This window comes from Macrotis lagotis, chromosome X, assembly GCF_037893015.1.
Source record: "Macrotis lagotis isolate mMagLag1 chromosome X, bilby.v1.9.chrom.fasta, whole genome shotgun sequence".
Classification (NCBI taxonomy): domain Eukaryota; kingdom Metazoa; phylum Chordata; class Mammalia; order Peramelemorphia; family Peramelidae; genus Macrotis; species Macrotis lagotis.
In genome coordinates this window covers 331,843,237-331,860,601 of record NC_133666.1, presented here as the reverse complement: position 1 = coordinate 331,860,601, position 17,365 = coordinate 331,843,237, and the positions used below count along the sequence as shown (strand labels likewise).

The 17,365-nt window shown below is 37.1% G+C and overlaps 1 protein-coding gene across 1 annotated transcript in view; it reads left to right on the top strand.

Moving 5' to 3' along the window:
* The first annotated feature begins 1,817 nt into the window (after positions 1 to 1,817).
* LPCAT1 (lysophosphatidylcholine acyltransferase 1) overlaps positions 1,818 to 17,365 on the top strand; it is a 152,275-nt gene continuing 136,727 nt past the window's right edge. The window contains exon 1 of the mRNA XM_074205258.1: positions 1,818 to 2,202. Coding sequence (XP_074061359.1) covers positions 2,047 to 2,202 — 156 coding nt within the window. The 5' untranslated portion in view covers positions 1,818 to 2,046. The remainder of the gene's footprint in view (positions 2,203 to 17,365) is intronic.

Below are 17,365 nucleotides of genomic sequence, written 5' to 3'. Positions count from 1 at the left end.
AGTTTAATACCTTCTAACCCAACCACATAGTTGATTATCACCCCATGTTGCTCATGTGAATAATGTTCTTCTGGTTCTGCTCATTTCAATTCTAAACTATTAAATCTTAACACTAACATGAAGACTTTAGGGAGTATATGCACACTCATATAAAACAGAATGTATACATCTATGTAGGCATATAGATAGATAGATAGATAGATAGATAGATAGATAGATAGATAGATAGATAGATTGGCATATATATTGTGTGTCTTTCATTCTTGAAGGACACCATGACATCACAGAGATGCTGTCATGACAAGTAAGTCCATTGGGTTTGAGTGAGGGGGTGCTGTGCTGTCACCAACTTCATTTTTAACTCCAGTCATCTTGGTCCACTGACCAGATATGAATCAGGATGACTGGAGATGGCCTCGGATTTAAGGCAATCAGGGTTAAGTGACTTGTGGAATATCAAACCGCTAGTAAGTATCAAGTGTCTCAATTGATTTGAACTGAGGTCCTTCTGACTCCAGGACTGGTGCTCTATCCACTGGGCCTGTAAGCATGTGTGTGTGTGTGTGTGTGTGTGTTTGTGTGTGTATATATATATATATATATATATATATATATATATAATGTGCATACCTACATATATCATCAGAAAAATATGGAAAAAATGAGGCTTTGGTCTCACCCTCAGAAAAGCAATGAGTCATTAGGACTGTAGGATAAAAGACATAAATATAGTACTGGATGGAATCCCAAAGGCCATCCAGGTCAAACCCTTCATTTACACATGAAGCAATTGAGACCAGTGGAAATTAAATGACTTACCTAAGATAACAAAGGTTGTGTCATAGCTAGGATTTGTACCTGGGTTCTTTGGCTGTAGAAGCAGAGTTCTCTTTCTAGAAAGAAATACACTTGAGGTGATGTAGGGTTGGGGGTATAACTTTCTGATTTATTATACAGTTTAGGTGGTATGAATAGGATTTCATAGCAAAGAATGTGGAGTTCATTTATCTGACCATGATGCTGATAACACTGCTTGCTCGTTAAAATCACACAGAGGATAAAAAGGGAAAACAAGCTTATTCCAGGGCAGGATTTTGTCTCATTTGTTTGCCTGTCTCCCCAGGACTTAGCACGTAGGCATCAGATAACTGTTCCGCGAACTAGGTGGGATCAGTCAGCGCTCATCTGCACACGCGTGCTCCATTTAAGCTGGGTCTGGGATGGCCAAAAAGTGAGTTTGAGTTCACAAAGAATGCCAAGGTCTGGCCTCCTCCATTTCGGTGCGGAGCCTCCTCTCCTTTGTCAGCCCTCCTCCCAAGCCCCCGCGCCCAGCCCCGCACAGAGCCACGCCACATCCCAGCCTTGGCACGCCGCCCCAGCCCGCTCCATCCCGCGTCCACTTAGAATGACAGCCCGAAGGTGGCCGGACGCGGCGCTCACGCACCCCGGGGGGGGGGGGCAGTTTTCTTCTTCTCGACCCCCCCCCCCCGCCCCGTCCCGCAGCGAACCCCGGACCTTCGCGCTCCGGTGGTGCAGAGGAGCCGGGGCGGGCTGGGGAGGCCAGGCTGCGGGCCGGGCCGGGCCGGGCCTGCGGGAGCTGCGCCCGGCGGGCCGCACACACGCACTCATGCATGCACGCACACACACTCAGCACACACACTCACACACGCGCGCGCACACACACGCTCACACGAGCTCTCGGCCCCTTCCCCCTCCCTCCCTTCCACGTCACGCAGCCACTTCCCCTCACGGCGCGTGCGCGGGGCTGGGCTGGGCTCCGGCCGGGAGGAGGCGGAGGAGGCGGCAGAAGCCGCTGCTGCTGGGCGCTCCGCGAGAAGCCGCCGCCGCCGCCGCCGCCGCCGCCGCCCCCGCCGGGGCATCCATCCTCCTCCTCCTCCTCCTCCTCTTCCTCCCCTGCCGCCTCCCCTCCTCGCCGGCGCCCCGCGGGAGCCGCCGCCGGGGCCCCTTCCTCCCCCCAGCCTCGGCGCGTCCGGCGGGAACGGGAGACCCCGGGGAGCGGCGGCGGCCGGAGGGGGGCGGGCTGCCATGAGGCTGGTCCAGAGATGCGGCTCCCCCGCCAACTCCTGCGCCCCTGGGGGCGCGGCGGCGGGGCCGGGGGGCGGCCAGAGGCAGGGGCTGGCCCCTCCGGTGAAGAACCCCTTCGTGCACGACCTGCGCCTCACCCCGCGGCAGAAAGTCCAGGTAGGGGCCGCCCCGCTCCGGCCCGCAGCCCCCCGCGGCCCCCCGCGCCTTGCCCCCGGCCTCTCCCGCCTGCTCCGGGGAGGAGCTGCCGCTGGCTTCTCTCCCTTCTCCATGGCAGCCGAAGCTCCCCCCACTCGACCCCCCTTCCCATCACCCAGGGGTTGTAGTCGGGCTTCCTCGCCCCCTCCCCAGCCCCCACCTTTAGAGTCAGCTCTGCCTGCGGGGCACACGACCCCTGTCCTGGGCAGAGGAGGAAAATGCCCGCTGAAGAAACCCGCATACCTCCGGGGCCCCCGTTTCTTGAGGAGGATGTCTTTGGGCATCACTTCAAAATATCCCCCATGTGGCTGACTTTCTTCCTCGCTTCCTCCCACCGTAAGGGTAAACGCCCTCTGTAGTTAGCACCCAGTGTCTCCCCTGCTTTCCAGACCCTTGCCTCCAAGTCTGGGCTGGAGACAAGTCTATTTTCATGTGTAATTGTCTGTGATCATAGCATTAGTAGAAGGGAAAAAAGGAAAGAACTTGTTATTAAGGTTTTTACTGCAAAAGTAATGAGGGTGCTGTGGAACAGGTTTCTTAGGAGAGCCTCTTTGGTCTAAGGACAAACGCTTGGTTGTTTTAGGTGTGTTGGGTTGGGAAGACTGGGAATTTTTTGAGAGTTTGAATATTGATTGAGGACATTTTTAAAAAAGACAATAAGACCACATTCCTTTACTGTAAAGCGAAACTTATTTGGTATTTCCTGAAAATAATCGCATGCAATTTGGATTTTTCTCCCTCTCTTTAGAGAATGCTATTCTCTTTCTGATATGGGTAACCTAATAGTTTGACTGAAGTCAGAATCATTGTTATATCACTTAGATATTCAATATGTCAAGTATTGTATCTATTGTACTTTTTTGGATACAAATTCATTTCACTTTTTTTTTTTTTTTTTTTTTTTTTTTAGTTTTTGCAGGGCAATGGGGTTAAGTGGTTTGCCCAAGGCTGGTAATTATTAAGTGTCTGAGGCTGGATTTGAACTCAGGTACTCCTGATTCCAAGGCCAGTGCTCTATCCATTGCACCACCTAGCTACCCCCATTTCATTTTTTAATGAGGAAAGTAAATCTATATACCTTTTAAGAAGTAATACAAAAAAAGTTACTTTTCTTACAGTTTTATGATTTTTATTCTCTTTCTGATATGGGTAACCTAATAGTTTTGACTGAAGTCAGAATCATTTTTATAATCATTTTTATATCACTTAGATATTCAATATGTCAGGTATTGAAGATTTCTATTGCACTTTTTTGGATGCAGATTCATTTCACTTTTTAATGAGAAAAATCTATATACCTTTAAGAAGTAATACAATAAAGTTACCTTTTTAGTTTTATAATTTTTATTGACATCTTTTGCTTTTTATACCACTGAAATTTCTCTCACTGTTCCCTCTCCCAAAATCTTAACTAGTTAATATTTTATTTTATTTACCAGATTCAGATCTTTGTTAGTACTCAGATCAGGGTTAGCATTCATGTCTGTTTTCATTTTTAAAAAAATTTAAGGAATAGAATATATTGAATTTTCCAATTTGGCTTACTACTAGTATCAGATTGCAAGTTTTTATATTTGTGTTTCTTTGAGGTGATTCAGAAAAAGACCTTTCTTCTGATTGGACAAAATATATACTTTTAAGGATGAAAGAACTTACAAGGTACCAAGAGAAAGAACTCAGCTTTTGTGGGAAAGACATTTCCAACTCTAAGAACTTGATTTGGAGAAAGAAGACACCTATAAATGATTGCCTTTTTAAAGACTACTTTGAGTTCATGGTTTTTGTTAGATTATCTTAAAGGACTTTTTAGGAAGAACATCATTCTATTTTAGATAGCAAATTTCAGAAATTTGATAGTTTTGTAATTGAGATTTTTGCAAGTATATGTGATTTTTTTTAAGTTGATTAGTTTGCATTAGAGTGGAAGTCTATGCAGCATTTCTACTGTGAAGATCAGATTGACTCATGAATATTATTAATTCTGTGAGATATTAAGTACCCTTGGGAAGGAGGTTAAGAAGAGAAATGAAATAGTATTTTTGTCCCTCTCTCCCTCCACCACACATAAATACACTCTCTCCTGTGTGTTTATTCCAGGGAAATTAATAAATTTTCACTGTCCTAAAAGAGAGGGAACAGAAGCAAAACCAGTAAAAGATTCAGATGGCTGATTCCTCCTTTTGTAAACATTAGAAGAACATTATTCCTTCCATTTGACAGATAGTGTGACTAAAATCCTGAGAGGTTGGTTAGTCAGGGAAAAGTTGGGAGATAGACCAGATTTGGGGATAGAAGATGCCTTTTACTGAAAGATAGATTACTTGGTAGGAATCCATTTTAGACTTCCTTGCTCCCAATAATTCAGTTAGACAAGCATTAATTAAGGGGGGGCCTTGGCAGTCCTTGCCTTCCAAGAGTTTGCAGTCTGTGGTTAGGATAAGATATGTATGCAAATATCCATAATATGAATTAGAATAAGATTGTGTAGAGGGGGTCAGTGTTGAGAGATTCCTGGAAAAGAGGGTGTACTTCTAGTTGGAGCCACTGGATAAAGCCAAACCAATGCATAGTGTTGCAACAAAATAGTTCTTAAATGTTAGCTAAAACTCTAGATGATCCATATCATTGTGCAGTGTTTTCTAAAACACTTTCCCTTTTGTAGAGCAGTTTACTGCATTGGGAAGGATAATGAACTTAAAGTCAGAAGAGTTGGAATTCAGAACTAAGTAACGCTGTAGTGCTGTAAACTGCAAAAGTCACTTCCTCTGAAGTTTTCTCATCAGCAAAATATCTTCCGGGATTATTGAGAAAAGAATTGCTTTATAAATATGTAAAATGTTATGTAACTGGGAACTGCACCATAGTTGTGAACCAGAGTGGCATTAAATAGTAAGGGAGTCTTGTTTGCAAAGTTAGAAGACCTGGGTGAAGTCCCACTAAACATATTTGACTTTGTGACCTTGGGTAAGTCATGTAACTTTTCAGGTGCTTTGGGAAGCTCGAAAAATCTAAGTGACTTAGAAGGTAAGTGCTGACCCAGAGTTTCCCACCTGAATTATCAGTGTCCTCCAAAACATGCATCTGATAATGAAACAAAAATTTACTATGCTTTTACAATTTATTCTCCTTTTACAAAATTATATTGATTTTTTATGTTACTTATATTCTTTGAATATGTGCCTCATCCATAGTCAGTGAGATAAACCTTGTAATTAAAAAAAAGAAACATCTTTTGAGGAGCAATTCAGCAAGACTGACTTCACCTGGATATGTCACTATATGCAAGGAGGAATTTTTAAGCCCCCAAATACTTGCTTTATCTGTGGATACTCTAGTAAATAGAACCATTGATCTGACTGTGGGTGTTAGTGTGCTTGTGGCTATTTCCTTCCTCAGACTTGCCCATCTGTTCTTTAAGTACAGATTTAGCAAGGAGTTAGAGTTTTTCTTTGGACTAGGAATAAAACACTAAAGATAGTTCAAAAGTGCTATCAAAACCATTTGTAACATTTGAAATAAAATATTGAAAGAGTCTTTTCTTTACAAAATGTAGAATTTTTTCTTTGCCAAAAAAGAATGTGAATGGAGGAATAAAATTGAATTCTGGTGATCTCAGTTAAAACGTTATTCTTCTCATTTTATATAGTGATATATTTGTGTAAATTTGTTGTTCTAAGGGTTTTGTCATTAATAACCTTATTTAAATTGACTATATCTTATTTTACTTCAGATTTTCTCTTGAGGAATCTTCATTCTCTTGTTCCTTGCTTCTCAGAAGACATTTAACGTTAAAAGATTAAAGTCTATTTTTCCAGAAGTGGAAATATTTTACCTATAATACTTTGAGAGCTAGGAACCTAAAGAGATAAGATTCATCTCTTGCTGGAGATAAAATATTTTACCTCTAAGGAGTGTTTGCTGACATCTCCAGTTTCTTGGCTCCCCTCCTCCCATAGATACAGTTTACTTTAATCCATGGAAGAGGATTATTGATGATGATATCAGATAAAGATGACTGTTCTGCCCTACAAACTAAAGGTGATATTGTAGCTATTGTCACATCTCTTATGTATAATATTTTAAATGCATTGAAATTGAAATGGGTTGCATAACTATCCTCTAGGGGTTAGATATAGTAATTGATTTTTGGTAGAGAACAATTAATTCACATCTTTGGTCTTTTAGTTGCCATTTTTAGAGTTTGTGTTTAGTGAGGTATTACCACATAATTGTATATCACATCAGGGATTTTGTTGTGTTTTTTTTAAATATGCATCAGCCCTCAATCATATAGTTTAAAATTAAAACCTGGTACATGTTTTAAATAGAAGTATATGGACTTTTTAATGAAATTTGATGTAAACTTACTGTAGATATGTTTCATTTTATGCAATAACTGTACTATGGAAAGAGTATTTTAAGTAATATTTTTATAATTGAATTTTTTTGGAATTCACAAAGGAAGCTGCAAAATACTTGAAAAATCCTATTCTACCAAAAAAAATCATTTCTTTATTAGTTTTATAAATTCAGGTTCTTTTTTTTTGGTATTTTTTTTTAATATGAATTGTTTTGAACTTAAGGTGACAATATTTTTAAACGTATTCAAAATAACTTGAATGAATAAAATTTAGAGTTTTAAAATAGGAATTAAAAAAAGATCCCAAGTTCTTATTTGTGAAGGAGTGATTAGGCACTTGTTATTTTTATATTTTTACTAACATACTCATGGTGGAGGATATGTGTGCCTATATAAATACACATATACAACTTCCTTAGGAAGGTATGCTTGTTTAATTTCATTATGCCTGAAGGAGTTGTTGTTCAGTTGTTTTTCAGTCATATCCCAACTCTTCTTGACCTCATTTGGAATTTTTCTTAGAAAAGATACTAGAATGGTTTGCTGTTTCCTTCTCCAGCATATTTTATGGATGAAGGAACTGAGGCAAATGGGGTTAAGTGACTTTATAGGGTCACACAGCTAGTAAGTGTCTGAAGCTAGATTTGAACTCAGCAAGATTTATCTATCTGCCTCCAGGTCTTGCATTCTATCCACTGCACCACCCATCTCCCTTAAAGGTAGTTCCACCTAAGTTGATTTGTGGAGTGCACAGAATGATTTATCTCTTGTTCAGTTCACTTGGTTGTAAATAAGGAAACTTTTTGGGAAAAGTAAAGAAGGAAAAAAAAAACTAATTTCTTTCAGTTTATAGATCATTATTCTCCAGCAAAAGGAATGTTCCCCCCCCAAAAAATTTCTTTTGAAAAAATGTGAAACCTTTTTTAATTAGAATAAGAAGAGATGGAAATGAACAAAAAAAATGAAGAGAGGCCAAATCACAAAATAAAGGAGTAAATTAGGTGAGGGTTAATTTATCCCCTTCCTTAGAATGCTTTTTTTTTTCAAATAACGGAAGGACGTTCTGTAATCTTCTTTACTAACTAGTTCTAATTTTTTTTTAAGCAACCTCATGGGAAGGAAGTTATTATTTCACATACTTCAGTATTAAATGGCTGAATCAAGATATTTAAGATCAAATGAAATCTTTTAGTTTTGGCAGAGCCTTTCAGAGCAGTAAGTTTACATGTAATAGTGTGCTTTCAAGCTGGAACCACTTCATTTTACAAATGAGGAAACTGAGAATCAGAGAGGGAAGTAATTTGACTAATATCATTTAACTGATATATGGCAGACCAAGTGGTTTAAATAATTTTTTTAAACTTTACAAATTTTACTTAAAAAAATTTATATTCATCTTTTGACTCTCTTCTTACCTTAGCTCTATTTAAGAAATAGTTTAATACCATATTCCCAAAGTATTTTTTCTTCTCCTAAGTTCTGATTAGTAGACTAGTAATATAAAAAATGTCTTTAAAAACAATCCCTTGATATTCTCTCATACTTTTTTAAAGTTAGATATGGTTATAGAATTTTTTTTGTGAAATAATAGCTCCTGTATGCAACTTTTATCAACATTTGCCCAAATCATAATTTTGAAGTTTTAATTCCCCAAATATCATGGAGCATCCCTAATGACTTTTGCATCAGGAAAGTTGAAAAACAATCTGTATACTTTAGCATTCTCAAACTTTTCTATACTTTTGACTTAATAAGTCTCTTCAACTTTACATAGAGTGATTTTAAAATCCTTTGAATTTAATTTTCAAGTAACTATTGTTTCCTGATTTTTCTACTCACTATTCTAAAGTATGTTACTCTGTATTTCCAGGGTCTTAATTCTGAGTTCTCAACTCCTATAAATAACTCATGAGGCACTCAATCACTTCGTGACTATTAACCAGTTCTTCCCTTCCTCTTAATCCAGTCCAATCCAATCCTAATCTCACTGCCTCAAACCAAGTCTCTGAGAATTTGTGACTTGAAACTGAAAGGAAATCTAGAGGTCACCAAATCCTAACATTTCAGTTTAATGAGGAAGTTAAATTCCAAAAAAGTTGTCTTCCCTAAATTCACAGAGCAAATTAGAATTATGGTTAGGATTGTACAGATCCCTTGTCAAGTATGAAATAGTGATTTCCAGGTCAGTCTTCTTTTAATTACTCTGGTTTTCCTTGAAGCAGTGGAATTCCTTTTCTTTCTTTTTCAGATTCTCCTATTTGTTCAATAAGACCTAGTAGCTGATATCACTATTTTACCTAATTCTTGGTCAAGAAAATTTGGAAGGGGATAACATGAGCAAGTGGAAAGAGTCCATTTTAGGTCTTATTTTAATCCACTATAATATGGAAAAAATTACCAATCATGTCATAAACCCCTACTATTTCTTTTATTATATTGCTTACAGCCATCTCTTCTATTTTGGGGATTCAGACCCTTGGAAAATGCTGAATTATTGCTAATCATTGATTTATATAAGACTAGATGGTGCAGTAGAATTTTAAATTTGGAATAGAAAGGCTTGAGTTCAAATCCAGTCTCAGATGCTTACTAACTGCTATGTGAAGTTGATTTAATTCAGTTCAATAAACATTTAAGCAATTTAACATTTTTGCAGGCACTATGCTAAGTGTTGGGGATGCAAATAAGAAAAAGAAAGGTAGTCCTTGCCCTCAAGGAGCTGTCCAAGGAGGAATACAACACACAAGAGGAATCTGGAAAGGTGTGGGGGAAACAAGGAGGTACCAGATGTCTTATTTGTAAGAACTACAGGTGCATAGTGGAGTGAGTTACCAAGTCCAGGTTCTGCCCTCTATAAAGAACACAGTTTTACTAGAAGAATGATTTGTCTCTCCCAGTTGCAGTTTCCTCATCTATAAAATGGGGGAAATAATAGCTCCTGCCTCCTAGGATTATTGTGGGGATCAAATGAAATAATAATTGTAAAGCCATTTGTAAATATTAACACTGTGCAAATATTAGTTATTATTATTAAGATAATTTTGCAGTGAAACCCACAGATTCAGACCTGGGAAAATTTGCTTTGCAACTAGGATTCAATCTCAAAATTTAGGTATCAGGAGAAATTTTGATCCTAAAAGAAAGAAAAAAAAGAGGAGTCAGAGAAAAACAATAACAATATGCAAATGCACGTTGATTCCTTGAACTCCAAATTCAGACCATTGAGACTCTATGGAAGGGTCTTGCACTACTCTCTGAATAGGACCTGAACATATCTGTTATTTCCTATGTCATTTAATGGGCAAGCTAAAGTCCAGAAAACCAGCAGTCCTTTTTTTTATATATTTTCTATACTCCAATTCCCGATACATCCTACAGTCTCCAGGTGGTCCCCATTCTGGTTTATATTTGCTACTTTTCAAGTCTTTCTTGTAGTAAAATTGAAATGTGTATTATTTATATAGCTTGAGATTAGTCATATGCTAATAGTTGCCACCCACAGAGTGATTAGGAATTTTTAGATACTATTATGAAAATGCTTAATTAAGTCTTACTCTGGGCTATCACTTTGATTACTGGCCAGAACTCTGGATGAACATCTTTTGGGGATCCCCAGTTCCTAAAAAAGGGGTGCTAACTGAGAATTATTCACACGACTCACTTTCATATTAGACAGTCTCCTAGTACTCTAATTACTTTGTTGATGCCCCCTTACCTTGACAAGTCACCACTTTGCTTAATTGCTTGCTTTGTTTGGGTCTGACTCCAGTTCTCATTTTTGCAGGACATTGTATTCCTGAAAGAAATTTTGTAACAGAATTCAATTTAACACATATTTATTAGGTGCTGATGAATATTGATCTAGATGCTATAGAAGACCCAAAGTTTACATGACTGTATCCTTTTTGTCACAGAGCTCCTCCATCATAGGGTTAAAATTAATAAGATGTTTATAATACAAAATAATATGCTAGGTCATTAGAGCAGTGAAAGGAATGGAGAGAACTTCATAGGGTAAGTGGCATACAGGTTAGCTTTAAAGTATGAGTAGAAATTTAACCAATTAAAGAGGAAAGCATAGACCTAGGAAACAGTATCATCAGTGGCATATAAATAGGCCAATATAGGGAATGCACAGGGGACAATTTTACTAAAACTTGAGGTCCATGAAAGAAAATAGTATGCTTGAAATAACTGGGATGGTAAACTGAGTCAGATAGTGAAAGTACCTAAATGCCAGAAATAACAGCTCTTGAACTAATTTATCTTGTCGACAACAGGAAACAAATTAAGGTTTTTGATCAGAAGAATGACAGAAGAAATAAGAAAGATTTGCCTGACTGAAATGGAACATGGTTTGCAGTGGGGAAAAAGCAGAGCCAGGAAGATTAGTTAGGAGGCTGTTTCATTAGTCTAGGTGAACGTCAATGGGAAGGGAAGAAATATTTATTTTGCACCTGCTAATTTCCAGTCTCTTTGTTAAGTACTTTACAAATATCTCATTTGTTCATTTTCATTGAAAGGACATTCATGTTAGGAAAAGGGATGCTGAGTTGAGCTTGAGCAATGTTGTGGATGATTTGCTAATGATTGGGTAGAAGTGAAGAAGGAACATTAAAAGATCACATCAAGGTTTCATTCTGTGAGACTGACCTTGCTGGAAGAAATAGTGAAGTCAGTAGTAGGAACAGTTGAACACATCATGGGGGGAAGGTGGTTAGAAAAGGGAGGAAAGGGGAAAAAAGGAGGAGAGAGAGAAAAAAAACTGTTACATGCATGTTAAACCTGAGGTGCTAGGGGAAAAGAGTGGGTCTAGCATTCTAAAGGAAAGTCAGGGGTGTCATCTACATAGAAGTGTAGTTGAAGCCATGGTACTAAAAGTGTTTGATAAAGTGGGAGGAAATAAAAGGGAAAATAAAAGAAACTAATTTTATTTCTACTGGCAAAGTTTGAAAGAGAACAGTTCTGTTGGCCCCCTATTATGAGATGAACTGTCTATTTGCATTTTTTGAAGTGAATTACAGGGTAGAATTGAGTAGTGGTTAAGCAACAAAACCTAGGCAAAATTCAAAATGATTAATTAGGTTTAATTATTCAGAGTGGATTAAAGGTGGAGGAGTTAAAAAAACAGGTACTAAATTAGGAGAATTTGTTATCATCTAGATGATTTTTCTAGATTATTTATCTAGATTATTTAGCCTTGTAGTTGCTTCTACTTAGGTATTTCTGCCCAAATGCCATCTGGCCTGTCTGTTTGCAAACAATCCAAGATGAATGACTAGATTTCTAGAGAAAATCTAAATTGAAGTCTTAGACCAGCCAGTTGAAGAATGACTGGATTTAAAACTGTTCCCATCATGTTCTTATAAAGAAAGGGGAAATCTATTGTCAATAATGTGTTAGGGTTGAATTATTCAGATGTTTTTGAGGTGACATAAAAAGAATTTTCTGTTCACTCTTTCAAAGGAAAGAGGAAAGAGATAGCAGTTAGCTAAAATTATGTCATAGTATGTTTTATAAAAGGTTTCCCCATTGGCTAAGAGTGAGTTTCAGGTGGGAGAACTGGTGGAATAGATATATATCCATAATATTCTGGAGTGTCCTGAGAGATATCATTCTCTTCAGTGGCAAAGAAGAAAATGGATACTAGAGCATCTGGTTTTTAATCTATAAATTATCTCAGGCAAACATAGGCAACCTAGAGAACAGCCTTTGATTTAGAGTCAGAGGACCTAGCTTCAAATTCTGCCTCTGTTGATTACCTGTGTGACCCTGTATAAATTACCTAAAACTTTCTGGGTTTCAGTACCCCCATGTTGTTAAGACTTTGTGACAAGTTTTAGTGCCTGTCTTTTATAAACTAGGCTTCTAAGATATGCACTTATCCTAACCATATTTTGGCTATTCTTGTTTCCATTTGTAAGCAAGTCCAAGAAATGAATTATTGTGGTCATTGTCTGAAGGAAAGAGGGAAAGTTGTTGGAACATTTGGGCATCCTTGGATCAAGACAGTAACTTGGGTAATTAGATGCAACAGATCTAGAAGCCTGTATTGTCAAATAATTCTGCTTAGCATTACTAGAAAGTTGATAGACTTACAGCCTAGTGGGTAGGGTCAGTGGTCAAGGAATTTGAAAGCCAAATTGAGGGACAGGTTCTGTAGACTGTTTCTAAGATGGATGGTAGTGGTGATGATGAGAAATATACTGCCTTTCAGAGAGGTCTATGGGTCCCATTTTGATGATGATGATGATGAACTTAGTATATGGATACTTCATTTTTCATAGTCTTTCTTTAATTGTGTAACTGTTAGAAATTTTGGACTTTTAAATATTGCAAATTTGAAGTATGTTATATTATTTGGGATGGATTGGTATTAAAAAAGATTTTTTAGAAAATTAACTCATTCACTTAGTCACTCAATAGTTTTGGGGATATTTTGAATCTATAAAGGAGTAACATATATTTCAATTAAAATAAATTCAACCAACATTTATTAACCATTTGCTATTTGCAAGATATGAGGATATAAAAACAAAACTGAAATAGTCTCACCTCTCAAAAATCTATATAAATAAGTAAATACCAAGGCAGATAAAATATCTTCAGGATAGAAAGAGTGCTGATGATTAGAAGGTGATCAGAAAAGAACTGCTGTTTGTATTTTGTTTCATCCTGAATTCTTGTCTTCTCCATGGATATGACTGGTAAATTTTTCCATGGTCTCCTAATTTGCTGACAGTATCATCCTTTACATGTAAATCATGTGCCCATTTTAACCATATCTTTGTCTAGGATGTGAGATATTGGTCTGTACCTAATTTCTGTCATATTGTTTTCCAGTTTTCTTAGCAGTTTTTGTCAAATAATAAGTTTTTGTTCCAAAAGTTTGATGTAAAAAATGACTGAAAATATTTTATATGATTTTACATGTCTAGCCTATTTCAGATTTCTTACCATGGGGGGAGGGAGGGAAGGGAGAGAAGGATATAATTTGGAACGCAAAACTTTTTTTACAAAGTCAAAAATTGTTTTAACATGTAATTGGGGAGAAATAAATAAAAATAATAATAATGGTAAAATGGTCTGCTGTAGGAGGAGGAAATACCTTTTATGCTTTGAAGGAAGTTACAGATTTTACATGCCAGAGGTGAGGAGGGAGTGAATTGCAGGCACTTGTACAAAGGTAGAGAGAAAGGAGAAAGAATGGAACAATGAGCAGGAATGATGAAATAATTTTGCAAAAGAATGGTAAAACCAGATTGTGGAAGACTTTACATTCTATTCAGAGAATTTTTTAGTTTAACCTGAAGTAGAGAGTCATTGAAGTCTTTTTTTAGTAGGACAATAACATGGTTAGAACCACATTTTAGGAAGATGGCAACTATATGGAGGATAGACTAGAGGGGAGGGTGACTAGAGACAGAAAGTTCAATTAGGATGTCTAGCAGGCTTCTAAAGTTATAAGATTAAAGTTCAAAGGTGAGATTAGAGCTGAATATAGACTTCAGAGTCAGCTGCATTGAAGTGGTAATTGATACCATTGGAATTCATCAGATTTCTAATGTAGAGAGTGTAGAGAAGTGAAGAGAATTTGGGACAGATTATTTGGAAATGCTTACTCTGAGCCAATAGAAAATGACGATCCAAAAAAGGCAACTAAGAAATGATCAAACAGGAGGAAAATCAAGTAGGAGAGGTGTCATGAAAATTCCCAAAGTATCCAAAAGAAAGGAGCATTCAATAGTGCCAAACTATAGAGAGATCAGGTAGAAAACTGAATAGAATGATAACTGCAAAAAGCCATTATTGGTAATCTCAGAGAGAGCAATTTCAGTTGAATGCTTGAGTCATAAACCAGTTTGCAAAGCAATTTAAGGAGTGGAAGGTGAGGAAATGATAGCAGCAATTATAGACAACCTTTCTATAAGGTTAGGAGAAATGGATGATAGCTTGAGGGAATGCCAGATCAAGTGAACTGATTTTTATTTGTTTTAGAAATGGGAGAAATCTAGGCATCTATATAAGATAGGAGTTTCTATCTACAGGAATATTAAATATGAGATAAAGAGAAACTGGGAGAGAGGCAATCTCCTGAGGATCCTAAGAGCTGAGAACAAGAACAAAAGCAGAAAGGCTATCCTTGATAAGAAGGGTCACTTGATCATTTGAAATTTTCTCAGAGGAGGAATCAGGGATGAGGAGGGGAAAAAGTGAGGGGTTTTGATTGAGACAAAAAGAGAATTGTGAAACAAATGGCCTCTATTTTCTCAGTAAGTAGGTGGTGTTGATACACTCTGCTGAGAAGCAGAGAGGGGATGGTAAGAATTTTTAGAGAGAGAAGAAAGTTTGGAACAGGAGCTGTGAAGAAAGAAACTGATTATCCATCATGGAGGAATGGTGTGTGAGAGCTGGCTAAAATTAGATAATATTAATTTGCTGTGTACACAGTCAGTTTGTTTGCCTGACTTTTTAAAGCAGTATTCAGTGAAAAGAGAAAGATCATGAGGGGAACCAGGATAGGATTAGCAGGCTCTGGGTCAAGGAAAAAAGACATGCAGATATAAATGATAGTATATGTTTGACCTGATCATGAATAATATCATCGATATGAAGGGAATAAAGTGAAGTCAGAGGGAGAAGAGGGGGAGCATGATGGAATGGAAAGGCATTATTAAAGACTTACTTTGGGCCAGTCACCTTTGTGGCATAGGGTAGTAGAAGAACATAGGGTCATGATGATGAATAGGTTTGTGGGGGGTGGGGGGGAGATAGAAGAAAAGATCCAAAGATAGGAGATTTTATTTAGAGAGACAGAGGTTTTATGACTCTGAACTATAGAGATAAAATTGTTAGCTGGTAAGGTAACATCAAAGGTATGACCTTCCTCATGTATAGCTGAGATAGAAGGAAAATGGAATTTTGGAGGTTGGTGAACTGAGAGACTATAATGTTTGAGGGTGAATCAACAAGGGCAACATGATTTAGGAATGAATTTAATAGTTTGGAGAGATTATAAAGGGGAATAACTACAGTGGTGAAAGGATTTTCATCTATGTAAATTGAATTTAATTGGAGAAGAAGAGATTTGAGAGGGACATAATAGCTATCTTTGAGTATTGGATTTTTTAAAATTTGAAGTTATTTTTTCCAGCAAAAAAGTATTTTTTTTTTTGCTTAGTCCCTTAATGTCACTAATCACAAGTCTCCATTGGAAAGAGAAAGGAAAAAGAAAACCTTTTTTAAAAGGATAGAGCAAATTCTCACAGTTTATCACAAAAATTTTATTCTATATCTTCTATCTATCATATCACTTAGGTGAATAATATGCTTCAATATCCCTGTGCAATCATTGTTGATCACTTTGTTTTTATCAGAATTTTTAAGTCTTTCAGAGTTATTTGGCTTTAAAGAATTTTTGTTATTGTATCAATTATTTTTCTGGTCTTTCTCACTTCACTCTTCATCAGTTCTTAGAAATCTTCCTAGGTTTGTCTGAAACTAATTTTTCTTCTTTTGCTTTTACAGCAAAATACAATTCCCATTAAATCATACCATAATTTTTTTCAATAATTCTCAAATTGATGGTACTGCTACTCCAACTTGCTTCTAACAGGTCTTTGCCACTATAAAAAGAGATTTTATATGTTTGTACATATGTAGGCATCTATGTATATGTGTGAATATATGTGTGTACGCATATATAAATATATATAGACATTTATAATTCCTTTTCTAGTTTCTATGATTTCTTTTTGTTATAGGTCCAATAAGAATATAACTCAGTAAAAGGGCATGTATATTTTATTGACTTTAAAGTATAATCCCAAATTGTTTTCTGGTTCATTTCACAATTCTCTAGGACTTTACTATATCTGTTTTCCTGTAGCCCTCTTAACAACATTGTTTTCTTGTTTTATTTAATTTGCAAATCTAGAGTGTAAGATAGAACCTGAGTTGTTTGAAAATGCATTTTCTAATTATTAGTGATTTGGAGAATTTTTTCATATGACTATTGACAGTCTGGTTCTCTTCCTTAGAAATAGCCTGATTGGGGTGGCAAGGTGGTGCAGTGGATAGAAAACAGACCCTGGAGTCAGGAGTACCTGAGTTCAAATCTGGCCTCAGGCACTTAAAAATCACCTAGCTGTGTGACCTTGGGCAAGCCACTTAACCCCATTGCCTAGCAAAAACCTAAAAAAACCAAAACAAAACAGAAATAGCCTGATCATATTCTTTAATCATTTAGCAATTGGGAAATCCTACTTTTATAAATTTGAAACCTTTGGAAATGAGACCTTTATCAGAGTTTAATTTCTAAAAATATAAAGTGTCCCGAGATTAAAAAAGTTTAATAACCACTACTGTGGAGTTTTGTCATATTGGAGGAGAATGTACTAGAGGACTTGGAGGCTTCATGTAAGAATATGACTTGCGTTCTTTAAATAATAGAAATGACTTTTCATTTTAAATAAATACCTTAGGAAAATAACTGAACATTGTTTTTCTTTCAATTTTATTTCTTAGTATTAAACTACTTAGTATTATGATACTTATTCTTTAAAGAATTGTTGAAAGCGATTGACTTTGGGGCAGCTAGGTTGCACAGTGGATAGAGCACCGGCTCTGGAATCAGGAGGACCTGAGTTCAAATCCGGCCTCAAACACTTAATTGCTTAGCTGTGTGACCTTCAGCAAGTCACTTAACCTTATCACCTTAAATAAAATTTTTTTAAAAAGTGATTGACTTGCTTCTTAGTAAAA